The sequence below is a fragment of the Eleginops maclovinus genome, chromosome 16 (genome assembly GCF_036324505.1).
Source record: "Eleginops maclovinus isolate JMC-PN-2008 ecotype Puerto Natales chromosome 16, JC_Emac_rtc_rv5, whole genome shotgun sequence".
NCBI classification, from domain to species: domain Eukaryota; kingdom Metazoa; phylum Chordata; class Actinopteri; order Perciformes; family Eleginopidae; genus Eleginops; species Eleginops maclovinus.
Genome location: NC_086364.1, coordinates 22,827,230 through 22,854,021, shown reverse-complemented (window position 1 = coordinate 22,854,021; position 26,792 = coordinate 22,827,230). Strand labels below are relative to the sequence as shown.

Sequence of the window (26,792 nt, the reverse complement as noted above, 5' to 3'; positions counted from 1 at the left end):
GTGTCTAATTTAAGTGCACAACCACCCACATAGTACAGATCAAATCTCCAGACAGGGGAGGAGAAGGAGAGCAGAACTGATAAAGAAGGCGCATTGTGATTGTTGCGCTGCTAATGCGTAGGAGGACGAGGAGGAGGCTTATCAATCTCTGTCAAGTAATGAGTGGCAGCTCTGAGAGCTAGCCAACTCCCTTGTATGAGTAAGCAGTTGTGACTCCTACATGAAGTAATAAAGACACAACTTGTTATCTGACAGCTACCATTGGGAATAACCTAAAGAGGCTCATGCTAACAGAACAAGTTAGCTCATTCTCTGCCGGCCAGAAGCAGCAAGTCAGATTCTGTGTCTCAATCTACAATTTATATTTAGTGTTTCGAGTACAAGTGTATAACCACCATCTTGGCTACGTTACAGACAATTGCTGTTGCTGTAGCACTTTACGAATAAAGGTTATAGGTCTACATGTGTTCCTCTTAACTATTTATTAAACATCACACTGTACTGTTGTCGAAAAGAGGCCTCTGTTCATTTCACTGGGCAGTAGAACAGTCTGTGATGATGCAACTTGGGAAGATAATGTTGCTAACTAGCTAACAGCGGCTATTGGCACGGGCACAGCAGCCGAGAGAGAGTTGATACAAAACTTCATGGTCAGAATTCACATACTAAGCAAGTGTTTACAGTGTTTGGGGACATATAGAGTTCAGAAACAGCACGACAGTGGACAACATGTTATGCTGATGTCAAGACATGCAGTGCCGTTCAATAGCATTAGCCGCTAGCTAGCAACAATCAATTGCGGTAAGAAGTTATTGCAGACTGTTAGCTCGCTAGTAGCCTTGTGTGATGCAATACTTCACGGTCAAACTCACACAGTAAGCAAGTATTTAGTGTACAACATTAAAGGGTTACATTCAGAAACAGCATGGCAGAGGAGAACAGCTTTCAAAGTGTACGACATGGCAGTGTGCTAAGGGATATGTCGAATTGAGAAAAGGCATGAGAGGACATGTTACTAATGTGAAGACAAGCAGTACTGTCCAACAAGAGAAAACAAAGAGCCATCATCCCTCCTCCTTTTGGTGAAACTCCAATTAAGAGGTGGTAAATGGAGGGAGGAATCAGTCCAGTCAGAGCATGTGCTGTTGTGTGATTGGACCAACATCAGACGCAGCCAACAAACAGTGCATGTAGATACGGTATGGGAGGTTAGTTTAACCTAATTTATGTTCAATACATATCAGACCTTCTAAGTGCTAGATCTGTCGTCAATGTTCAGCCTCATCTGGTTTTATTCCTCCAGGAAAGCCTAAAAGTGCCGAAGCATTATCCTGTTGTTCATGTTATATTATTCATTGCTTGAATGCTTAACCTGCATGGACTTTGCAGTGATTACGGGCAGCAAAACCAATCTTCTGAACCCATTTCAACACCGAAAATAATCCTAATTTAAATACAGCATCATTTTCTTCGGACTAAGTAATTCAGGTGAGGCTTTCCTACGTTTTTCCAGCCACTTGTGTAAACAACAAAGCCGAGGCGGAAACTTTCCCATGCATTTTTCATGATAACAACACATTAAGTGCAGTTCAGAGCGGGGCTACATTTGCTATTTGTTACGCTTAGTCTTTTATCTCCTATTTTTTCCTGCGTCACCCGAAATGACTTGTTATCCGAGCTGTGTGTTCACGGTTAATTTCTCTCTCTGTTTCCCCATCTCTCTGGCTGTCAGTACTGCTTTATGTTTGCCCTCCCATCGCCACCCTGTTGCAGAGAAACTCAGCCTCACCTCTCTCTCTCTCTCTCTGTACACAACAAGTGTCTCTTTCTTCCTGCAGCGCACAAAGAGCCACATTCATACAACAGAGAGGGAGAGAGAGAGAGAGAGAGCTCCACACTCTGTTTCCTGAGCAATAAACAATCAACAAACCAAGAAAGAATGCGGTCACATAAGTCAAAGCCGTGGGGAGGCGAGGTAAATGTTACCCTGTGTGTAATGTATGTCTGCTAGCGGTAGTGGAAGAAGATCCTTAAGTCAAAGTGGCAGTAAATTGTCAAAACGCTCTGGTACAAATACAAGTCTTGCATGCAAAATCCTAATTATGTCAAAGTACAAAAGTGTTTGTATCCAAATATACTTATGCATCCAAAAGAATACGTTATATTTAGGGCTTGAATAAAGTCAGAGCAAAGGACCTATTGAACTCCCTCAAATTATTATACTATATTATTATTAATATTAACAATAATAATAAAAGACATATTTGTTTTACCGAAATTAATTGAGTTTTTGAGGGCCTCAAAGTTCTGCAACAGTAGATTTTGTTTGACAGGAGTGTCAGGATTTTAGTAGATTTTTTAGGGCTCTTGTTTGTTATATTCTATCTCATTTATTTACTTTATATACTGCTAGGTTTTGAGCTAAGTACAGCTGATTAGCTTCTGGTTTTACTCCCGGTACTGTATATCAAAATGAATGACCTTATTTTATTTCCTATCAGTAATCTGGATTTGCAGACTAAACTAAATGCAGTGTGTGATGACAATATTAGCTTCCAAAATGTGGTCTATTAAAAGTATACAGCAGCAGGAAATGGGAACAGTCAAGTGAAGCACCTCAAAATGATACAGTGCTTGAGTTAATATACTTTAGATTCCACCACTAGCAGCACCTGCTTATAAACATTAGCAAATCTCCACAGGCTCAGAGTCGGCAGCAGGAAAGGACAGAGACTCCTCGTCTATGAATGGAGACGTGAGAGGACTTTAAACGGGTCCGAGTCCTCGCTGTGACCCCGGATGACTCTGAAAACACCACAGCACCAGCAGAGGATTAACACAGAGGTGAACCAACAAACAAACACCTGGAAAGATCCTGCAGGAGCTGGGAAGTGTTTCTGGTATTTAGCGGACTCTAACCGGATGATATTTGACATTGTTTTCTCCCGTTTGTCCGGGACATTGACACTTTTCCTGGACTCGTTGAATGGCACACATTTTGTGGGTAATAAAACATCAATATTTTCCCTCGCTGCCCCGCACGAAGCCTCTCTGTAGGAGGAGCACAGATAGCAGCCTGCATACCACAGCTTTACTGTACTCCACATCATGTGAGAGCCCCTAAAGACATGAAGCCAGTGGTGGACCTATATTATTGTGAAGAGGTGGGGGGGGTTATTTAATAAGAGGTGGATATTTACCGGGGATAAAGGAGACAACGACAGAGCTCAAGAGTTCAACATTTTAGTTCATTATAAAGACATAGTGCAGAAAAAACACATGAAACACCATGACTGTGTGTGTGTGTGTGTGTGTGTGTGTGTGTGTGTGTGTGTGTGTGTGTGTGTGTGTGTGTGTGTGTGTGTGTGTGTGTGTGTGTGTGTGTGTGTGTGTGTGTGTGTGTGTGTGTGTGTGTGTGTGAGAGTGAGAGACACTCCTCTGTGAGATGCTTTTTTTCCATTCCTGTAGTGTTCTACATGTTTTGGTGCACGTCAATGGTCTCAAATCTCAAAGTTCCCTCCTTGAAGCAGAGAATAAGGCCCACTCTGATTTACGGTGAGACGGAAGCACTGGAATATTTTCCCTCCACGGTCCTGATACCGAGTCCTATCTGTCCGCATGTTTCCTCACTGATAAAAACCCCGACAGCCGTGACCGCCTCGCTGTGAGCAAAGAGCCAACTCCGGCTGACGGCGGCGGGCCTGGACAAACATAAGAGACAACTGTCACAGGAGATGTTCTGCTCTGGACCCAGGCCATGCTCTCAGCCTGCTCTCCATGTATTCATATGCAGAATATTCCATTACAGCAGCCCATTGTTCTGAAATGAGCTCTAATTAAAAACGTCAGAGGTTTTTTTCACAGTGAAACAAAATGGCACAAAGATGAACAAGACAATTTACACAGGAGGCAAAAACCGTGCGCAGGAAGTATCGGATACGTGAAGAGGAAGCTCTCATTGACTGTGAACACACATATGAACAAACGTTGAATTGGTTTCATTTCATAACATAAACTGAGAAGGGGTTAAACTCCTTAAATAACAGTACAAGTTTATCTGACTCAGATTTGTGCAAACCCTTGTTGTAGCATGTTAAATCTGACTCAATTTAAGGAGAACAATATTTTAATATCACTAATCAAGATATACTTAGTTAGCATAAGATTACTTTTCTAATATTGTCCTTCAAACGAAAACATGTGACTTTTTTCACCATCAATTAAAAACGTTTTACTTTCTTGAACTTCCTTTTTCTTGACACCTCCATCTTTTTACAGACAGGTTAAGAAAGATTTGATCTGCTTAATGAATACACTTATGATTGCTCAAACTTTCACAAAGACGACAGACTTTGCCTGTTTCTGCAAGCTCATGTTTTGGCTACAACAAAACGATTTTGCCTACAAGGAATATTGGAACGAAGACCGATGATAAATTAAGAGATTTGCTTTAGAATTCAGCATTTCCCATCGCTGCAGCCAATGCCCGTAACTGGTGGTCATCCTTACAGTTCTTTCCATTTTTAAAATAATCCAAATGCATGGTTTATTTTTGAAAATACCAATCATCATCCAGTTGCATAACACACAGCTGCAAACAGATCTAAGATGAAGCTACAACATCTGACATATTGTCACCAAAGCAGACCATCAAAGCCTTATGGCGCTGACACCCTCACATAGTAGGACCCTGGGTTAAGTCAATTTTTTCTTCACAGGTTTATGTCCTCCACACCTCGGCGGCTCGCTGGGTGTTAACGAGGTGCGGCGACCTTTTCCTCAGGGTGCTGCCGACTCATCATGGCAGACCTTATCAGTAGCTTTACAGTCCTAGCCTGTCATGTCCACTGCAGGTCCAATGAGACTATCCAGACCCCCCACTGTTATACCTCACTTATATCCTGAACTAAAGGGCGACTCTGCCTGCTCACAAGAACATGGGAGCTGAAGCGATAACAATATCCTTTATGTTGTAGCAGTGTTTTGCTTACAAGTGTCAAAATAAGACGACTAAATGCCATCACGTCCAACATTAGCCGCCTTTAGCTTAGCAGTGGAGACCTGAAGTCATGTGACCGTGCTGTAGTTCCTTTATAGCCCAACATTAGCCACCTTTAGCTTAGCGGTGGAGACTTGAAGTCATGTGACCGTGCTGTAGTTCCTTTATAGCCCAACATTAGCCTCCTTTAGCTTAGCGGTGGTGACGTGAAGTAATGTGACCGTGCTGTAGTTCCTTTATAGCCCAACATTAGCCGCCTTTAGCTTAGCGGTGGAGACTTGAAGTCATGTGACCGTGCTGTAGTTCCTTTACAGCCCAACATTAGCCGTCTTTAGCTTAGCGGTGGTGACGTGAAGTCATGTGACCGTGCTGTAGTTCCTTTATAGCCCAACATTAGCCTCCTTTAGCTTAGCGGTGGTGACGTGAAGTCATGTGACCGTGCTGTAGTTCCTTTACAGCCCAACATTAGCCGCCTTTAGCTTAGCGGTGGAGACTTGAAGTCATGTGACCGTGCTGTAGTTCCTTTACAGCCCAACATTAGCCGTCTTTAGCTTAGCGGTGGTGACGTGAAGTCATGTGACCGTGCTGTAGTTCCTTTATAGCTCAATATTAGCCAGAAATCCCATTGGATTTTGTCAATGGAGACCCTTGTAATGCTTACTAGGTAGCTCTCTCCATCCCTATTCCATTTGTCTCACTGCCTCACTTTCTCACAGGCTAATGGAAGTATTGAATATCATCTGCATTTAAAAAATAGGGCAAATGCCAGAGGAAAGGAGCTCAAAAGACTACAACCTTCAATAGGACCTTGGCTTTATATTGATATGCCTTGCTGGCATTGCATTGCGGTGCGTTTGGATGCATAAGAACAAATAAACACGGTACAAAATGTCAGTACAAGGTTGCATGTATGACATAAAGATTTCCTACGAAAGGAGGTGTTATATATTACATTACTCAATGTATAGCCTTGGGATCGTAACTCTTCCTGATCTGGATATCTCCTGATGTAATGATGAATCAACAGAGTAACTCACTGCAGTCTCTGCCTCGGGAAACACTGGGTTTAAGCAATGACTCAACAGCAGCAGTGTTGTGCCTCTAATAAATGATACCACTGGTTTTAACCCCGCTAATACTGCAAAAAAAAAGAGAAAGGATTTCTACTTCAAAAGTAAAAACGTGATTTAAATAATATATGATTATTCTGCTTGAATGAGCAGAGGAGTTCAAAGTTTAAATCGAGGAGTTTCAGCACCTGCAGAATTCTGGGGAATTATCAAACTACTTCTGGACGTCCTGATGAGTAAGGAAGGATTCCGTAGCTTCATAGCTAGCTAGTTAGCTTATTTCAAGCTAACAATCAAAAACACATTCAGAAACCATTGACCTCCAGACCAGCGGAGAGGCAGTGATGAAATGCCGGCTAATTTCTAGGTCTGAGGACTCATTCCTGCACCACTCTAGGTTCAAAAGGAACCCACTGGAGGCTAATACTGCTCACTATTTCTGGAAGCTTGTTAAATTGGTTACAAACATTAGCTAGCTGGTTTGATAGATAGTCATTTCCAGGTTTAAGGACTCATTCCTGAACCTCTCTACATGGAAATCAATAGTGATATGGAGCACTGGGGGGGGGGGGATTCCATTAATGAATGCATTAGTTATGCATCAATTAAGGATGCAGTGTGAACTTTTATAATGAATAGGGCGACATGTTTCCTGTCCAATGAGAATCATCACGTTATCTGTACAAGGACACAGAGGGGTCTTGATTCTTACCTTTCCTGGAGCTTTGGTCTTCTTGTTGTTGTTGTTGTGGGAGGCCATGTTGACGTCTTCATGCACGCGGTCCAGCAGCCACAGCAGGAACTCCAGCGCGTCATGTTGGGAGTTTCCACGGAACTGGGAGCCGTACTTGGACACTATGGTCTGGGGAGGAGGAGAGAGGAGACACAGTAAGACCTTCTGGAATCCATGAATATAATTATCCTCTCCGGATAGTCCCAATCTTTTCTACACCGTGGAGCTTTAATTGGCTTTTACAATGTGGTAGCGTGTTAGAATTAAAGCCTGCTCATACTGTGCCTCTTGAGTTAACTTTAATGTCATGGAAGTTGAGCAGGGTGGAGGCAAATGCAGGACCAAGCTAATTCTTACAGGAAACATCTTTAAGAGCAGGTCACCCAGGCAGGGCTAGAAACAAATGTGCAAAAGAAAGGACGTAAAAGGATCTGACAAACACTAACAGACCACCATAGATTAAAAACAAGCAGAGCTGATCACAAGGGAAGGATACAGGTGTAGAGGACAGCAGGTGAAAGGAATCAGATAATCAAGAAGGCGGGAAAACACAGTGACAGGAAGTGAAAACACACGGCAAACACTTGAAATCCGGCTAATTTAAGTCAGAATATGTCTTAACACTTGATGTAACACCTAATAGCTTAAGAAGAAACAATGCAGTGAGATATAGGGTCCTGTTTTTAAACAATCCATCATCTTGATAAGTCAGCTTGTTTTGATCTCAGACACGTCACAAGGGATTCAAGCTGCTGTGGTATTTGAACAAGATGGATCATCTTATTTAAATCGTCAAAACAGAAAACTTCTGAGCGTTTCTGGCTCATTTTGTATCACAACATTTCCTGATCCTGGTAAAAAAAACTGCTCAAAATAATTTCATTACAAGATCTAATTCATCTAAATATCCCATTTTATTTTAAGACATCTTACCAAGCATCCTTTCACTTGATCTTTGGGCAGATATTTACTTATTACGAGTGAAAACACTTTGTTTTAATTATTCTTTTACCTGTTTTTGGAGCAGCATTTTTTCCAGTGCACTAAGACAGATCACAACCTCTTCTGCTTTTCTTTCTCAAACTGTTCTTATTCATACCGCTTCTTTGTGCAAGCAACATTTTAAACTAATAGTACTTTTAAAACTGGTGGTCCCAGCGTCCCTAGCATAAATGACGCCTATGAAAATGTGAAAGACTGTCAAAATGTGCTGCTTTTAATCCCTTTCTTCTCTAAATTCAAGAGAAATTCAACATCAGAAAGAGCTGTGGATGACTCTCTTCTTTAAAAGTAGGTTGAAGACTGCTTCAGCTCCCACACACAGTATAATGTGGCTTCCGACGTGAAAGGCACACGACTCTATTAGGCAGGAATTAGCTGCATGATGAGAGATTATAGCAGCAGACTGTAATCATCGCTTCATAATCCACTAATATGTGATATGCCTCTTATAGCGGTTACACCATAACGTGATGCAGCATGACTGATGGTGGAGCTAGAGGTCTGTCACTGAAGAGGACTCTGAAAAACATGGGAAGAGAAGCTGAAGTGAACGCTGTGAGCTGTTTAACAACCAGGAGAGATGCCCAGATGAAGATTCACTAAGTTTTTCAAAAGTCATGTGACCGTGCTGTACTTCCTTTATAGCCCAACATTAGCCGCCTTTAGCTTAGCGGTGGTGACGTGAAGTCATGTGACCGTGCTGTAGTTCCTTTATAGCCCAACATTAGCCTCCTTTAGCTTAGCGGTGGAGACGTGAAGTCATGTGACCGTGCTGTAGTTCCTTTATAGCCCAACATTAGCCTCCTTTAGCTTAGCGGTGGTGACGTGAAACCATGTGACCGTGCTGTAGTTCCTTTATAGCCCAACATTAGCCACCTTTAGCTTAGTGGTGGTGACGTGAAGTCATGTGACCGTGCTGTAGTTCCTTTATAGCCCAACATTAGCCTCCTTTAGCTTAGCGGTGGTGACGTGAAGCCATGTGACCGTGCTGTAGTTCCTTTATGGTGTAACATTAGCCACCTTTAGCTTTTACGTGCATTGGAAAAAATGTTGTTCCATCATCACTAACAACCAGCTCGAAGTGGTTGCAGTGCAGTTGTTTGAATACAAGATGGTAACGTCAGCTATTCTTTCAAATCATTTTAAATGAGGGCCTTCAATGGAGACAGAGGCAGGTCTTTAAAGTAGTTTCTGATGTGTGGCTTCTGACAAGTGCAAAACGTTTCTCTAATCTACTTTTCTGATCTTCAAAGACACTTTATTTTTCTCATAGAAGTAAAATAGTGATGAGAGTTGCAATCCAACACAGATTCGTTGCAATCCTTTTTGAAATATTTACAACCCTAAATGTGTATTTTCACACAGATTGAGTATTTTAGTTTGCAGTTTATTCAGTTCTTGATCCTGTGAAACACTCGGAGCAGGACTGCAGAGCGCAAACACGGCCACACACACACCAACCTGACCGTGTTGTGCAGCAGAGTAATAACAGTAATTACCTCCAGCCTTTTTGAAGGTGGCAATTGTCTCGGTGAGATAATTGAGGTTGTGGGAAATGCCGTGTTTTTGTATTGCTCTCTGTGACATAATGACCACCGGCCGGTCTGTAATGTGGGTAATCATCCAACGAGAAGATAGGGACACCCTCAGAAAACACTCTGTCTTTTCTCTACATCAATTCAACTGTTTATCCATTACTTTATAGCAAAGATGTCCATTATTTTAGATAACTGTATGAACTGTGTACTATAGCTGTTTGTAAACCCATTATCCAACATGTTAGCTAACCTTTCAATGTTTAAATGGTTAGCTGGAAATGCTCGATATGTTACATTTGGAACTGTTTATCCATTGGTTAAGTCTTTATTTTCACACACATTTCATTACTGTTAGCCCACAGTTACGTTTAGTTTGCCTCCATTTTCTTTATTCTGGACCAAGCTAATTGCTCAGATCACACTGATTGGCTAGCTATGCAAAAAAAGGGATGGAATGAATGTTCAGTATCTTCAATTAAGGGGGACATTTATCTTACAGCAAACTGAAGACCAAAAACCAATGCAGCATGTAAGGATGTTTAACCTGTACCTGCTTTTCTTTAGGATACTTATTTACATGATGATTGGCCGTCTCCCCGTGACCACGTCCCCCCTGTTCTGCAGAACCTCAACTGGCTCCCCGTCCCCCAAACACATCCATTTCAAGAGCCTTCTCCTCACCTATACAAAGCCCTCCATCACCAGGCCCCCTCCATTACCAGGCCCCCTCCATTACCAGGCCCCCTCCATCACCAGGCCCCCTCCATTACCAGGCCCCCTCCATTACCAGGCCCCCTCCATCACCAGGCCCCCTCCATCACCAGGCCCACTCCTACCTCACAGACCTGCTCCAATACCACCCTCCTTCCCTCAGCCCCCGCTCCTCAGACACCAACCTCCTGTAATTTCCTTACATGACCAAGCATCGAACCCCGGGGGGGACAAAGCCTTCTCACTTGCTGCACAAACACATCCCTGACCGCCCATTTCAGAACTGCTTTTAATCTGTAATTAATGCTGTGTTTTATCTGTTTTACGTGAGTTGTTTTAATTATGTTCTTATGAATTTGTATTCTGTAAAATGTCTTTGAGTTTCCAGAAAAGCATATCAATAAAATGCATTATTATTACTCTGATATATTATCAGAATGCTACTAAATTTAGCTCATTTAGCCACAACAACAAGCGAGAAGTGCATGGCGCCGTTGCACAAATTTCTCTGAGTGTCTGTTCCCCATTAACCCGTAGCATTCAACTGGTGCAGCGTCATAAAGAGTCAGTACTTTTGGCACTTCCTGTTCCCTCGTCTGGCAGTCTATCGACTATGACTGTCTTTTTGGTTACAAGCAGAAACGTCATCACTGCACCACTCTAAAATGCACTTCAATGTCTTTTCCTCACACTTATATATATTTAAATGAGGGACCCAGTCTCTCAGATTTAACACCGATTATCTTTCTCTCCCCTCTCCACCACAATTCCTCGAATTCCACACTTTCCTCTCATCTCATGAGACTCAGATATCAAATGTTTTCCGGGACACCGATCCCAGGGAACAGCGTGGAAACATCTTGCCAAGATTAAACGATAGATTCAAAGTAAAAATACTAAACAGCCTTCCCTTGTGTGTGATTAGATGTTCGCTGTGTTAAAGCACACACAAACAAACACACACATCGCGGCGTCTCTCAGGCTGTGGTTTGTGATTGTAGGAGGTCCAGGGTTCAAGCAGCTTAGGCCTTCTGAAATTGCCTGTTGAGTAATAACAGAGCAGGGAGGCATTATACAATAATCAGATCGCTCCAAGGCCTGTGTTTGGGAGGCAGAGTGTGCTTCCTGTTAGGGAACTCCAGGTATAACAACCATGCAAACAGATCAGTCTTTATTTAAATGTTAAATGAATCTATTGTTTGAGTCTTTGCAGAAGTCAGGTGTTTGTCAGAAGGACTCAGTTAAAGCAGCCAGATTAAAAAGGTTTACCTAAAGCCACATCGCCTGAACTCTGATAAGAAATGATGAAACACTTTTCTGACAATTAACCTGCCAAAGGGATGTTCACTCTGCTGCACTTTTTTAAATTCTGTTCGTGTAGACCACACTTCTCTTTGATCAAAAGTTCTTCAAGGTTGCTAAAATATTTGGTATCTCTGTGCTCCTTTGTGTCTAAATGAGACGACTAAGCGCCATCAAGCCTAACATTAGCCACCTTTAGCTTAGCGGTGGAGACGTGAAGTCATGTGACCGTGCTGTAGTTCCTTTATAGCCCAACATTAGCCTCCTTTAGCTTAGTGGTGGAGACGTGAAGTCATGTGACCGCGCTGTAGTTCCTTTATAGCCCAACATTAGCCTCCTTTAGCTTAGTGGTGGAGACGTGAAGTCATGTGACCGCGCTGTAGTTCCTTTATAGCCCAACATTAGCCTCCTTTAGCTTAGCGGTGGAGACGTGAAGTCATGTGACCATGCTGTAGTTCCTTTATAGCCCAACATTAGCCTCCTTTAGCTTAGCGGTGGAGACGTGAAGTCATGTGACCGTGCTGTAGTTCCTTTATAGCCCAACATTAGCCTCCTTTAGCTTAGCGGTGGAGACGTGAAGTCATGTGACCGTGCTGTAGTTCCTTTATAGCTTACCGTTAGGGTTTATCTACAAAAATATGTCTTCCCTGCACCTATATTTGTCCTGAGCCTCCACCCTCACAGAGACATGAAGTGAAGGTTTTGAGTTTCTTCCACCTGGGAGCAGATTTGTGCTTTTGATCTGGACAGTTCCTGTGTATTTTCTGCACCCTCCCCCCCTGCAGGGTGGTGTTTGCACAGAGAGGCCGACTCAGGGTCAAATGTTGAACTCAAACAGTTACTCAACAGCACATTTCTCGGTTTCCATAACATACAAGAGGCCTGAGAGAGTTAGGGAGTGAGGGTGAGCTGAGCAGGAATGTCCTCCTCCCTCCACCGGTCACTGACGGCCTGTTTAGGAAGCTAAATGTGTGTTGTGACGACAGTAGGTCTTGCTCACAGGAATGTGTCAATATTTGCCATCTCCGTGTTGATTTTTTAATGATTATCCATGCAGTTCACAGTCGAGCAGTGTGTCCTTAGCGCGGTTACATGGAAAACTTGTGAAGCAGCTTTAAAAATGTAATAATTTGATCATAAAAATAATCATCCACATGTACGATGGAGCGGGCATGACGTATTTTTGTAGGCCAACCCAACAGTTAGCATCTCAAGGTGTCCTTTGGCAGGGATCTTTCCACTGGAGTTTGGAATTGTGCAGAAAAGAAACCTCTGTGGCAAAACGACGTCTATGATACTCAGCAGGATAATCCCCACATATTAACCCACAGCAGACTCATTTTGGTTTTCTATAGACTCATTCCTGCAATGGATGGATGGATGGATGGATAGATGGATGGATGATGGATGGATGGATGGATGGATGGATGGATGGATGGATGGATGGATGGATGGATGGATGGATGGATGGATGGATGGATGGATGAATGGATGGATGGATGGATGGATGGATGGATGGATGGATGGATGGATGGATGGATGGATGGATGGATGGATGGATGGATAGATGGATAGATGGATGGATGGATGGATGGATGGATGGATGGATGGATGGATGGATGGATGGATGGATGGATGGATGGATGGATGGATGGATGGATGGATGGATGGATGGATGGATGGATGGATGGATGGATAGATGGATAGATGGATAGATGGATGGATGGATGGATGGATGGATGGATAGTTGGATAGATGGATGGATGGATGGATGGATGGATGGATGGATGGATGGATGGATGGATGGATGGATGGATGGATGGATGGATGGATGGATGGATGGATGGATGGATGGATAGATGGATAGATGGATAGATGGATAGATAGAGAGATAGAGAGATAGACAGACAGACAGACAGACAGACAGACAGACAGACAGACAGACAGACAGACAGACAGACAGACAGACAGACAGACAGACAGACAGACAGACAGACAGACAGACAGACAGACAGACAGACAGACAGACAGACAGACAGATGGATGGATAGCAAACTTGTTAGACAGCTGACGTTCACAAGCTAAGTAGCACACTGACTACTTAATTGAATAAGGTTTATATTTACCCTTTATATGTTAACACTGTGGACCTTTGTCTTCCTTTCTGGCAGTGAGAGATATTGCAGAACCACATTTTGAAATCTCTTCTGCTTGTGTAAACCACAGAACTTATTACAGGCACCTAACAAAACGCTGCTATGCTAACTCATTCCTGCACCACTCCATACAGTACACTACTGGGTCAGCCATACAGGATGATTATCATTTCCAAGAATAGAACCCTTTGTTCGCTGACTCCATATTATCTACTTCTTGCCTTGAATTATGGCTCAAAGAAATCCCGAGCAAAGAGCTGCAGGCGGATAGAGTACCGTTGGGTTTGTTCCTCTCCTCTATCTGCAGCGTGGGCAGAGAGGAAAAGCCTGAGGGTCTCCTGATAGGACTCTGCTGTCGCTGCCCTAATCCTCTGGGGGGAAATCATCTCCTCCCTGAACCAGCGGCAACACTGGGAAATAAACTCTGTAATGTCAAGTATATGATATCGGCTTCTGTTAGTTTAATGTGTTGGTATTTCAGTTCCTGTGCAGGACTCTGTTAGCTTCTGCATGAGGGGAACGACGGCTCTCCTATTGGCAATTATCACTAATGATGTAAGCCATGTGACACCTCTCTGTGTCTGAAGGTTGCTGCCGCTCTGTGCACCTCATACTGGTGTTTATGTTAGCTGACTGGGAGCATAACATGTGATTATATCCGACTAAACAGTAAGGTGAGTCTGCACTTAAGAGACTTAAGGTGTCAGAGCTGTGTTTAGTTAATGATAAGCACCGGAACGGTCAGACTGTTGAGTGCACTTATTACCAGTGGTGGAAAGTACTAACCTTAAAGTACTTTTATATGAGTATTTCCATCTTCTACTCGACTACATCTCATCTCACATACTATCATGTTTATAATCCACGGACACTGTTAACACAAATAACCATGTGTTTATATGCTCCTTATCTACTCAGAAGGGCTTAAAGTAACCAAACTTTGCTCCATATTGACAAATGAAGACCTTAAAAAGGATCTTATTTCTAATTCTTAGATAGCAACTGTATATTTTAACACTTTTGATTATAAACCATTTCTATAAGAGTCATTCTGCATAACGAGTTCTTTAGTTTTTAGTAGTTTCAGTACATTTTGATGGAAATACTTGTGTACTTTTATTAAAGTAACATCGTTCACACAGGGGTTTAGCAGTATTTTGACTGTGGTATTAATACTTGTACTTAAGTGAAGCATCTGACTGCCTCTTCCACCACCATTACTGAACCTACATGCAGACTGTGTACTCTTTATGAGTATTTTCATTTCTATTTGATGAATAAACTTCTACCTGTGTATTTCGGATAGCTAAAGTGTCCAAAATGTCAAACCTAGCAGTAAATGCACTTCAGTCCACACTGACGGTGCGCGGTGGTGATGTTTGGGTACCTTAAAGTCCACGGACAGCTGCGGGCTGTACTCCAGAGTCCACAGCGCCCGGACCAGAGCCGCCAGCTGCTCCGTCACTTCTCCTTTATCCAGCCGGGTCTCCTCGCACCTCAGCAGCCCGTTAATCCTGACGCTGCCCAGGTCCACCTTGTACCTCTGCAGCCCCAGGTACTCCGCCAGCAGGTCGGTGTTGCTCAAGCACTGCACCACGGCGTTCATGAAGCAGGTGTTCCCGTGGTTCTTCAGACCCTGCACCTGAGGAAAGACACCACGGTCAGATGGAGGAGGTGGATTCAGGAGCAGACAAATGGGATATATTCAACATACACATGCAAATCGTGACTCCTGTGTGTTCTGGTCTTCTTTTATAGCCTTTACATTATTTCCTATTCCCCTGGACACTCAGTGAATGACGTTCTTCTCTACACCAACATCCTCTATGTTATATATATATATTCATAGTATTTATACCTGACCTATGGCTTACTCATTTTCTACACCTCTATTTGTAATGTTTATACCTCCTTATACTGTTTATAGTGTAAATACTAGACGTCTCTCTGTACTTTACTACTGTTTTTGCACTTCTGGTTGGACGCTAAATGCATTTTGTTGTGCAATGACAATAAAGTTGAATGTAATCTCATCTACTCCTGTCCTAATGTTGTAATATGTTGTCTAATGATATCAGGGTCTCTCATACTAATAATAATATTCTCTAATACCCTCATTAAATACACACACTGCAGTAATGATGAACTATAGCTCTACTCCACCACACACCCCGGGCACTCGGTCGGCGTACTGGTGCATCAGCTTCTCCCTGCCGGTGTTCAGGGTCCAGGACTCGCCGGAGGATTTCACGTTTCGATCCCAGCTCACGTGCATCTCCTCTTTGACGATGGTGGAGCTCAGGACGCACGGCGCTCCATCTCCAAACCCTCCGTCGTCCTCCTCGGCGTCCTGCTGCGCGTCCCCAAAGTGCGTCAAAGTGCCCAAAGTTTTGATGATTCTGCTCATAAAGTTCCCCACGGACTTCAGAGATTTCCTTTTGAACAGCTTCCCGGGCTTCTTCTCTTTGCGCTCCTGCTGCTTCCTGCTCGACTTCTCCATACTGCTACTTCTCGGACTGGTGATGATGGTGTGAATTCCGGTGCCGGTGAGTCACTTCTTCTCCGCCAGTGTCCCCTGTCCGGGTGAAAGCGCGCAGAGGTGACACCATCCTGGAGGCACAGCAGCAGCTCAGTGTTTTCCTCCCCCTTCCTCCTCACCCATCCATGCACTTACTGAAGGCGCTCATTATGACCGGGATCCAGCGTCATGATGCCCGGTACAGCCCGCTCCGCTCCGCCGTGCAGCTGCAGCTCTGCTCCCTCTCAGAGCTCCGAGCCGGAGAAGCTGCTGATTGTGCGGCTGCCTCCTCCCACTCTCCCCCCTCCCTCCCCCTGCACATGGAGGAGATACCAGAGCATTCACACTGGGCTCAAAGCAACCCGTTTTTATTTTCAATGGTGAGAAAAGTACTCAAAAAGATCATCTAACTAAAAGCAGGGGTGTAAAGTACCTTTACTCAAGTACTACTACATTTGGAGGTACTTGTACTTTACTTGAGTATTACAATTGTATGCTACTTTGTACTTTTACTCCACTACATAATTTAATACCATTAGTTGCTTTACAGATTAGGATTAATGATGGTAAATATAATCAGCCCTTAAATCAGACTGTAGTTCACCTGCAGTAAATCCAGCAGCTACCCTGCAGTATACAAAGCCATTCAAACTAGCTGCACCTTTACCAGCTCTGAGAACACTTTAATGATCAATCATTATAAAACATATCAGAGATATTATTCTGAAATGGACCAATCAGACAATGACTACTTTTACTGTCGCTACTTTAAGTACATTTAGAGGAGAGTACTTTCTACTTTCACTGGAGGAACATTTAGAATACTTTTACTGTGACAGAGTATTCCTACACTCTGGTACTTCTACTTTACTCAAGAACAAGATCTGAGTACTTCTACTTTACTCAAGTACAAGATCTGAGTACTTCTACTTTACTCAAGTACAAGATCTGAGTACTTCTACTTTACTCAAGTACAAGACCTGAGTACTTCTACTTTACTCAAGTACAAGACCTGAGTACTTCTACTTTACTCAAGTACAAGATCTGAGTACTTCTACTTTTACTCAAGATCTGAGTACTTCTACTTTACTCAAGTACAAGACCTGAGTACTTCTACTTTACTCAAGTACAAGACCTGAGTACTTCTACTTTACTCAAGTACAAGATCTGAGTACTTCTACTTTACTCAAGTACAAGATCTGAGTACTTCTACTTTACTCAAGTACAAGACCTGAGTACTTCTACTTTACTCAAGTACAAGACCTGAGTACTTCTACTTTACTCAAGTACAAGACCTGAGTACTTCTACTTTACTCAAGTACAAGACCTGAGTACTTCTACTTTACTCAAGTACAAGATCTGAGTACTTCTACTTTACTCAAGTACAAGATCTGAGTACTTCTACTTTACTCAAGTACAAGACCTGAGTACTTCTACTTTACTCAAGAACAAGATCTGAGTACTTCTACTTTACTCAAGTACAAGATCTGAGTACTTCTACTTTTACTCAAGAACAAGATCTGAGTACTTCTACTTTACTCAAGTACAAGACCTGAGTACTTCTACTTTACTCAAGAACAAGATCTGAGTACTTCTACTTTACTCAAGTACAAGATCTGAGTACTTCTACTTTTACTCAAGTACAAGATCTGAGTACTTCTACTTTTACCCAAGTACAAGATCTGAGTACTTCTACTTTACTCAAGTACAAGATCTGAGTACTTCTACTTTTACTCAAGTACAAGTAAAACTAACTGGTCCAATGCACTGATTTCTGACAATGAAAAAGGCAGTAAGACAGCCGCAGATCTCATGTTCATTAAGTAAACCTTAAGACATTTATTCCAGGTTACCGTGTCCTGGATTATCACTATCATTCCTGAGCTGTGAAGTCACAGTTTATCTCCGCTCCTCAGATTAGTCTAATCACTCTCACATTAAAATAACTGCAGATTTATAGCAGACTGGAAGCAGGACTCCTCCTCACTAATGCAGCCTGAAGAGAGAAGAGGATCCTCCTACTCTCTGATGAAGATGAGGAGGATGAGGACGATGATGATGGTACCAGCGGCTCAGTTTCACAGAGAGGAAGGTGAAGAACACTCAGGCCGGGAGCTAAAACACCATGAGAGCAGCAGAAGGGCCGCTGCTCAGAATAATACTGCTTCAGTTGAAAAGCCTCCTCTCACTGCAGACTCAATCAGACTTTCATTTATTTATACATAGATATAAAATCAAAACCATGCAGGTAAATACATCCAACAACAGAGAGAGGAGCTCCCTTGATGCAATTAGACATAACATACTAAAGTACATTTGTGCAAACTTAATACTACAAATATTAAAATAGATATTATAGATATAAAAAGAAAAGGTAAAAATGTTCAATAAAAAATGTAATAAAAATAAACAGAAAAAAAAATGTTATATACAAATAAAATTATAATATTTCTACAGATTTAATAAAAATAAAAATAAAAGGAGCACAATAAAATAAAAATACAAAAACTACAGTAAAAATATACAATAAAACAATAAAATATAAATATTTACATAAACTTACGTTAAAGTAAAGATGTGCAATCCCCCGAAGAAATCATAAAATCAAATAACCAGAAATGTAAAAACTTAGAAGGTTCAAGTTCAAATGTATAATAAAAAGAAATACAATTAAATATTAATATTGAATCTATTTTTATATAAACAGCTTAAGTAAGATTTTGTAATAAAATGAAACAGATAAAAATAAAGGGTTTAAGCTCAAATATGCAGGTAAAGGCAATAATAAATACATCAAATAGGATCAATTAATAATATTTCATCTCACTGAAATCAATTAACACCAAGGAGGGCCCCTCTGAGCTGAAGGGGTTTATAACTGTATATGTTTCAGTATCTCTGTGCATGTCTGACAGTTTGCCGTTCCCTCGGTTTGGCTGCTCTCCCGCTTATTTTGGCCTCCTCTCTCAGTGGTTATTTGAAGCTATTTTTGGAGCGTTTACCTTCCAGAAGCAGAAAGCCTTTCATATTCCTCCAGCAGAGAAGATTTCTCCACAGGCTAACACCGGCATGTTGTCAGAGGTGGAAGAAGTAACCAGATACTGTACACAGGTAAACGTAAGTAGTATGAAAAGCAGCAACATTACTACAGTGTAAAAAATACTCTGTTACCAGTAAACCAGAAATCGTATATTTATGAAAATATCCTTTTAAGTAAAAAGGTGCAAAACAAAAAATAAATTCAATTAATATAAAAGGGAAAATAAAAATAATATTTATTTAAATATAAGTTACATTAAAATATAATAAATTAAAATATTTATATAAATATTAAAAAGTTGAAGAAAAAAAAATGCTATAAAATGAAATAAATGGAATTAAAACATTTATATAATATAATAAAAATGGAAGAAATGTTTCAAAAACAATAACAATTAGAAATATAAAAATATAAAGTAAAAATCTGCAGAAAAAAATAGAATCCAAATATTTATATAAATCAAAAGAAGTTGAAAATGTCATTAAAGAAAATATAAAAGTATTATACAAACCCAAGAAGTTAAACATGTGTATAGAAACAAATATGATACAGTATTTATATATAGTTAAAGTACTTCAGTCCGTATGCAAAGACATACATTAGAAACCCATTATACCTTTATGAGTGGCCTTGGTTTTAATGTCTTTGACCATTAGTGTGTTTCTAACTCATGTTTATGATGTATATAAAAGACAGACAGCGAGGTGTATTTCTTTCACACATAATGAGAACAGTAAAGCTGCAGGTGAGCCACTGTTGAGGTTGTGTCCCTGTGCCATATCATCTGCCTGTGATGCTTTTCTCTTTAAGGAAGGAAACGTCATTTACAAAAAGATGAAGCAGGAACAGAGACCATCTGGTCCGTGATTCATATGCAGTCATGCTCCGGGAACAAGATCTGGACTTACTCAAAAGAACAATCCCTGTTCAAGATGATTACCGGGTCATTGACTAATCTAATCCTATATGATAGCCTTTACTTACGGTGGTGATTGAAGTCATGTGACCGCGTGAAGTTCATTAGCCCAACGTAGCCGCTTTTAGCTTAGCGTTGGTGACTTGAAGTCATGTGACCGTCGCTGTAGTTCCTTTATAGCCCAACATTAGCCTCCTTTAGCTTAGCGTTGGGACTTGAAGTCATGTGACCGTGCTGTAGTTCCTTTATAGCCCAACATTAGCCTCCTTTAGCTTAGCTGGTGACCTGGTATGTGACGTGCGTGTTATAGCCCACATTGCGCCTTTAGCTTAGCGTGTGCTGAAGTATGTGACCGTTCTGTAGTTCCTTTATAGCCCAACATTAGCCGCCTTTAGCTTAGCGGTGGTGACCTGAAGTCATGTGACCGTGCTGTAGTTCCTTTATAGCCCAACATTAGCCTCCTTTAGCTTAGCGGTGGAGACGTGAAGTCATGTGACCGTGCTGTAGTTCCTTTATAGCCCAACATTAGCCTCCTTTAGCTTAGCGGGGGTGATGTGAAGTCATGTGACCGTGCTGTAGTTCCTTTATAGCCCAACATTAGCCGCCTTTAGCTTAGCGGTGGTGATGTGAAGTCATGTGACCGTGCTGTAGTTCCTTTATAGCCCAACATTAGCCTCCTTTAGCTTAGCGGGGGTGATGTGAAGTCATGTGACCGTGCTGTAGTTCCTTTATAGCCCAACATTAGCCGCCTTTAGCTTAGCGGGGGTGATGTGAAGTCATGTGACCGTGCTGTAGTTCCTTTATAGCCCAACATTAGCTGCCTTTAGCTTAGCGGTGGTGACGTGAAGTCATGTGACCGTGCTGTAGTTCCTTTATAGCCCAACATTAGCGCCTTTAGCTTAGCGGTGGTGACGTGAAGTCATGTGACCGTGCTGTAGAATCCTCAGAAATCATAAAGTAGTGTTAATATGTGGAGATAATCCTGCTGTAAGTCTCATAGATGTTTGTTTTCCACAGAGTATGTTCCCAAATCTAACGTAAAAATCCCATTTGTATTTATACAATGAGCTCCTATGAGTCTCTTCCATTAATAAAAACCTTCCCTGTGTCAGTGCTGATGAGTGTAATCCACAAAATGCCCACCAAGACAAACAGCTCACCCCAGGAGGAAATCAATACTTCAATGCCTCGTGTATTTTAACAGCGCTGCAGCACTAAATACTACAGAAGTTTCTCAAGGCTTTAACAAGGCCATCAGAAGTAAACCCGCTGAACCGTCCCTGTGATGTGAATCTGCAGAACAGAAACAGCAGGGCCTGAGTGGGCGAGTTGTGGTCCCAGATTCTGCAGAGCCCATATGAGCTGGCAATAACACATTCCTCGTCCTTTAATCTGAATGCATTTGGCAGAGGCCTTATGCGTTCTCTTGGAGCTCACACACACACACACACCGACACACACACACACACCTGGATGGAGAATAGACACACATTAGAGGCCACTGACACCTTCCTCTAGAGATGGAGGATCCCGGGACTCTGAGCTATTTCTACTCCTGCCCCATTTCCTCCACAGCCAGTCCTACTTTTCTCAACTCTTTCTGCAGGAAGCACACATGTAACCAAACCAGCTCAAAATACACCTGCAGCTCACATTCATTTTATCCCACTTTCTCATGGTGGAAGTGGTGGAACTAAAGGAAATGTACCCAATCACATTTCAAGTCCTCTTTGTGGACTCTCCATCTGCACATTTCCTATCATCGTGCTAAAGAAAGATGGCAGTGTGCTGCACATATACAATAGAAAAAGATGGAGATTGTTTGCTACACCCAATTAGTCATAACATGAGTCAGCATTTTCTCGCTAGGGGAAGAAGAAAAGGGTCATAATTAACTCCTAATTAGAGTGAGAGATGCTGGTTGATGAAGCTAACACAAGAAACAAAGGAACAGGTGCCAGGGAAGAGGTTGCAGGATAATAACAATAAAATATAACGTTATTAAATAAAGGGTCATCTTCTTCTCTAATAACCTGTGTTATAGCTCCCTCCACTGGGCGGTGATGGACACGAGACCCCATTATTTCCATTTGACAGACAGCAGCCACATGGGACAAAACAGATGACTATTAAACAGCTGATGATCTCACTGTCAACACAACACACAACACATTTATGAGCATCTGTTCCTCATGTTCACATCGCTGTTCTGCATAATGAATCGGACTCTTAAGTAGCTGCTGAATATGCATGCTTAGATTTCTGCTGAATCAGAGTTTCTACCCACGCACACCTGTTAGTGACCATGCACCTGCTGCTCCTACACACTGTTTACAGCAACAACAAGATGCAAACTACCATGCAGGGTAGAAACTATAAGACAGTCTGCGTATTTTTTATAATGTATTAAATGTTAAAGTAGTTCATCGTGCTCGTGCTGTTTCGAGCGTGTGGAATATGGAGATTTCCTGCTTTTCTTTGTGTTATATTACATTTAAATACGATATTTTGGGGTTTGAGATTGACAAAACAATACATTCAAGACATAACACTGTATGCCCTGTCACATAATATTTTACAATTGGTGATTCGGACAACACCGAACTCTCAAATGGAGTTTCTATATCATACTGAAACTGCATTGCATCGAAACTGTTGGTTGCAGCTGAGACGAGCATCTGTTGGCCTCATTAGCAGAGACACATCTACTTTAATTGGTCAACAATATGCATTTCTGACCAGTGAAAACAACGTCTTTAATTCACTTTCTATTGATGATAACCACGTAAACTCCACTGGTGTTTTGCTGTGTCATGCTAAGTCAAAGGGTAATGCTGATTCGTGCGTTCGTTTCAGTCCTGCATTTCTATCAAACACAATGCATTATGTTCAGGCTGCAGGGCTGAAGCAGAACTAAAACCGAGATTGCAAAATGCATTTTCAATCCACAATAAAAACAAATGCCTGACAGAAAGTTGTGAATGTCAGGCAGATATTCACAAGCAAACCACATAGAGATCTATCTCCGTACTCGGACACTATCATGAGGCTATATGGGAGTTTCCAACTCTCAAAGGGAAGCATACATTCCGAAAAAACATTGTGAATATGTTTACTTGAATAGAAAAGGCTCTTAACTTCTCCTGTGTGTAGGTTGTGACGTCATTTCCGTCTTTTAGCGGTACCTGTTTTCAATTAGCCTAACGAGCTCACCTGCCACACGGTCACACATGGAAACGATGTCACCATTACTAGAGGGTAAGTCATATTATAATTTGCTATGTGTCTGCTGAAAAAGCACAGGTGTAAATATGATGAATAGAGGCTTTATTTAGCTGCTACTGGTTCAGGGAATTAATTAGCATGGCGCTAATATAGGCCCTGTCATGGGACCTCACTAATGTCTCACCTGCGCTGTTTTGTGAACTACGTCAAGTCAAAATATCTGCTTTCAAAATGCATTTATTTTCGTTGAAATGTTTGAGAAACCCGTGTAAAAGTTATCGAAGCAGATACTTACTTTGGATAGTCCAGTGTGGGTTTACTTGTGATGAACTGTGAGATGCTAACTCTAGGTGCTAACCTGTACAAACCCCACTCAATGCATGCTGGGAAATAGACGCCTAGAGTTGGATTCAAACTACAGGAAAAGACTGCAATGGATCCAAGAAGTTGTTATTTATGTCATGCTTTTGTTTGCAGGATGGTGTTGGAACCCCCTCCACGTTTCCCTTGTCTCCATAGAAGATCTGAAACGATGAGGGTGAGTTTTTATTGACCTGTGTTGTGAAGATCTTAACATGAATGCATTATCAATCAGGTTTCTGAACACTGCTCTGTGCTTTCACTAAGGGCGGATCAACTGGCTCCATTTTCCTTGAGTAGATTCTATGTGTAAGAAACAAAAGTAGTAGGAACAGCACAACTCTCAACCCCCAAAACGAGACTCGTACCAGTGTTTCCATTCGCTGATAGGCCTATGTATGAGTGTGACAGGAAAACCTCTGTTGTCGTCTGACACTTTTAAAATAGGTTATAAAAAATTAAATCAATGCTTTATTTCAAGTCCACAGCCGCACGTCTTAAACTAAATGTTAACAGGCCTTCATGTATTTTGGTTTGTCTTCAAATAGATTTTATTCTGTGATTATTTATTTTAATCTAAATAAATGAACCTGAAGGAAGGTCTTTGAGTTACCGAAGTCTTATCTAATATATTCATAAATACTTTTCCGTTAAGCACCAGTCTGTCCACAGGCCTTTTTTTATTATTGGAAGCTACCTATTTTTCAATTAGATAATAACGTGCACGCCTTGATGATGTCATTTCTATATATAGCCTTCCCAACGAGCTCAATAATCAACACAGATAATATTTGACCGTCTCTTCTCCCCATTAATTTTATTCTGGGACTTAATCTTCCCAGACAGTTTGACCCATATTATTATTATTGTTATTATTATCATCATCATCATCATCATCATCATCATCATCATCATCATTATTATCAATATTATTATTATTATTATTGTTATTATTATTATTGTTATCATTATTATTATTATTATTGTTATTATTATTGTTGTTATTATTATTATCATTATTATTGTTATTATTGTTATTATTGTTATTATTATTTGTTTTTCCTGATGGAAACGCTGACCTGTATGGCGGTGTTTGAAAAGAGAACATGACAACTTCAGGCTTTTAATTATATCGTATTTTAGGTTGTCTGGATTTAAACTGAAGGCCCAACAAAGCCAAAGGACATTTCTTTATTTCACAATAAGCGACATTTTATTCGATGTAATACAAATGATCTGTTTCAAAACTGTCAAACTTGTACGTCAATGTTTTTAAAAAAAAGGAGCCGTCACATTCGAGTTAGAGTTAATATAAACTTCATTAAAGGAGGTTAAAATAAAGACCGTCTTTTCATTAAAGGTTAGTGTGGTGAAGGGCTTAAAGACAGTTTGTATAAAGAACAATAATGAAGATGTGTATTTGTCTCATGGCACAAAAAAAGTACCAGGAAAAAATCAGCATCAACGAGATCTTTTATTTTCAACATCTAAATGTATTTACCGGCTTGATTTTTGGAGCTTTAAGGCCTCTTCTTTAACATCATGGTGCCAAAAAGGTTTTTCCATCTTAGTTTCAGGACATTCAGATCAAATAAGAAAGGTTTCATCTGAAATGATTATAAAAAGAACCGATTTCAAGACTGAAAGTTCCTGCTAAGACTTTAGCAGCTATGTTTTAAAAATCCTGACACATTTAGGTTTGAAGTTCATGTTTAATTTAGATCATTTGGATTCAAAGTGATGGAACGATAAATCCAAAGAACAGTTCCATCTTCATTCCTGCACAATAAGCAACATTTCTTTTGATATTATAAAGTCAGCTGCTGTCTTTGCGCTGCGTCTCAAAGGCTCCTCTCTTTGGCTGTTTAGCATACCGTTGTGAATCAGCGCCCGGTGACACCTCCACAAAAGCGAGGTTCGTGCCCGGCACAGAGGTCGTCCCCGGGGTCAGGTTCGGCTCTGCAGACCACCCGGCTGTGACTCTACGCACCCCCAGCTTCACCCTCGTGACGAAAAAGGGATAAAATAGTCATAACTCTCTCGGAGACGTGTGACCTGTGTCTCCGTCTCTGAAAGCCTCCACAGTGTCTCTCTGCAGCAGGGTGGAGAGACATGAAAGGCACCAGATTCAAACTGGATTTCAATCTGTGAAACATAAATCTTGGAGGAGGAAGCATGACCAGAAAACACTGCTTCCCTTCATGCACTTTAATTCTCAAGTGGATGCATTGTTCCAAAGTGTAGGTGCACGCTTCTGTCCAGCAGAGAGCAGCGCTTGGTAGAGAATGAAGGTAGACAACTCACACTTTCCTGCAGATTCAGTGATATTTTGTGGGATCCAGGAGTGAAAACCACAGAACAGACGCCTCATCATTATGCATTTGTCTCAGACTATGCTTTAATTGTGAATTACATCATGCAAATTGTGTTAATTGGTTTTGCTCTTGTGTTGCTCCAACACAGTTAATTAATCCCTGCGTGAAGCAAACACAGGATAGGACAGATAAGACTTCAGACCAGGGAAAATAACAGAGTTAAGAGTAAACATGTATCAATAGAAACAACAACAATATGGGCAGAATGTGCAAAACAAAGCAAGATATATGCACGAAAAGAAAAGTCTAACAGGTAAAAGCATGGAGTAGTTGCATTTACATAAAGAAAGGAAACATTCAATGAAGGTATTGTATAATAAATGCATGTCTAGGTATATATTTTGAATGAACGACCTATACTTGTCCACCTTTTTATCATATTTGAGTTGAAGACCTAAACTAAAGCTGCACAATTCATACAAGTTTCATCAAAATGCATTTATGGATCAGTGCATTATCCAAATCTCAGCATGCACAGTCTTGGTTTAAGGATAAATCAGTGTTAAAATACCATTTTGAATTATACATTGAATTGTAAAGACTTAATAAAACGTGCTTTCTGTTACAGATCAGTGACAATCATGCAAGAATGATCAATTGCTCCGATAATATCAGTCAAAACAAGGAGTTTTTTCCAAATCCTGCAGCTTTAAACCACATTAAGTAATGCAGTGTGTACTCAACACATTACATTTCTTAACCTGCACTTCTTAAATCTGCTCTTCTTTCAGCTGTTTGATAAAGAGAGAGCTAACAGACGCAGTGTGCGGTCTCTGCAGCAGTAATGATATTATCCACGCCTGGAATACCTAATCTTTCCTCTCTCGTACTGGAGTTATTGGGGCTT

General features: G+C 41.2%; 1 protein-coding gene and 1 long non-coding RNA gene across 2 annotated transcripts in view; one reads left to right on the top strand and one right to left on the bottom strand.

Annotated features, from left to right (window-relative positions):
- The window catches only part of usp43b (ubiquitin specific peptidase 43b), a 63,608-nt gene extending 47,359 nt beyond the window's left edge, over positions 1 to 16,249 (bottom strand). The window contains 3 exon segments of the mRNA XM_063902965.1: positions 6,782 to 6,931; positions 14,899 to 15,153; positions 15,682 to 16,249. Of these exon segments, the coding sequence (XP_063759035.1) occupies positions 6,782 to 6,931; positions 14,899 to 15,153; positions 15,682 to 16,011 (735 nt within the window). The 5' untranslated portion in view covers positions 16,012 to 16,249.
- A 6,862-nt stretch (positions 16,250 to 23,111) lies between these two features.
- On the top strand, positions 23,112 to 26,417 carry LOC134878504 (uncharacterized). Its single transcript, XR_010167685.1, has 3 exons — positions 23,112 to 23,243; positions 23,688 to 23,748; positions 25,440 to 26,417. It is a non-coding gene; the product is annotated as an uncharacterized LOC134878504 (long non-coding RNA).
- Positions 26,418 to 26,792: the final 375 nt, after the last annotated feature.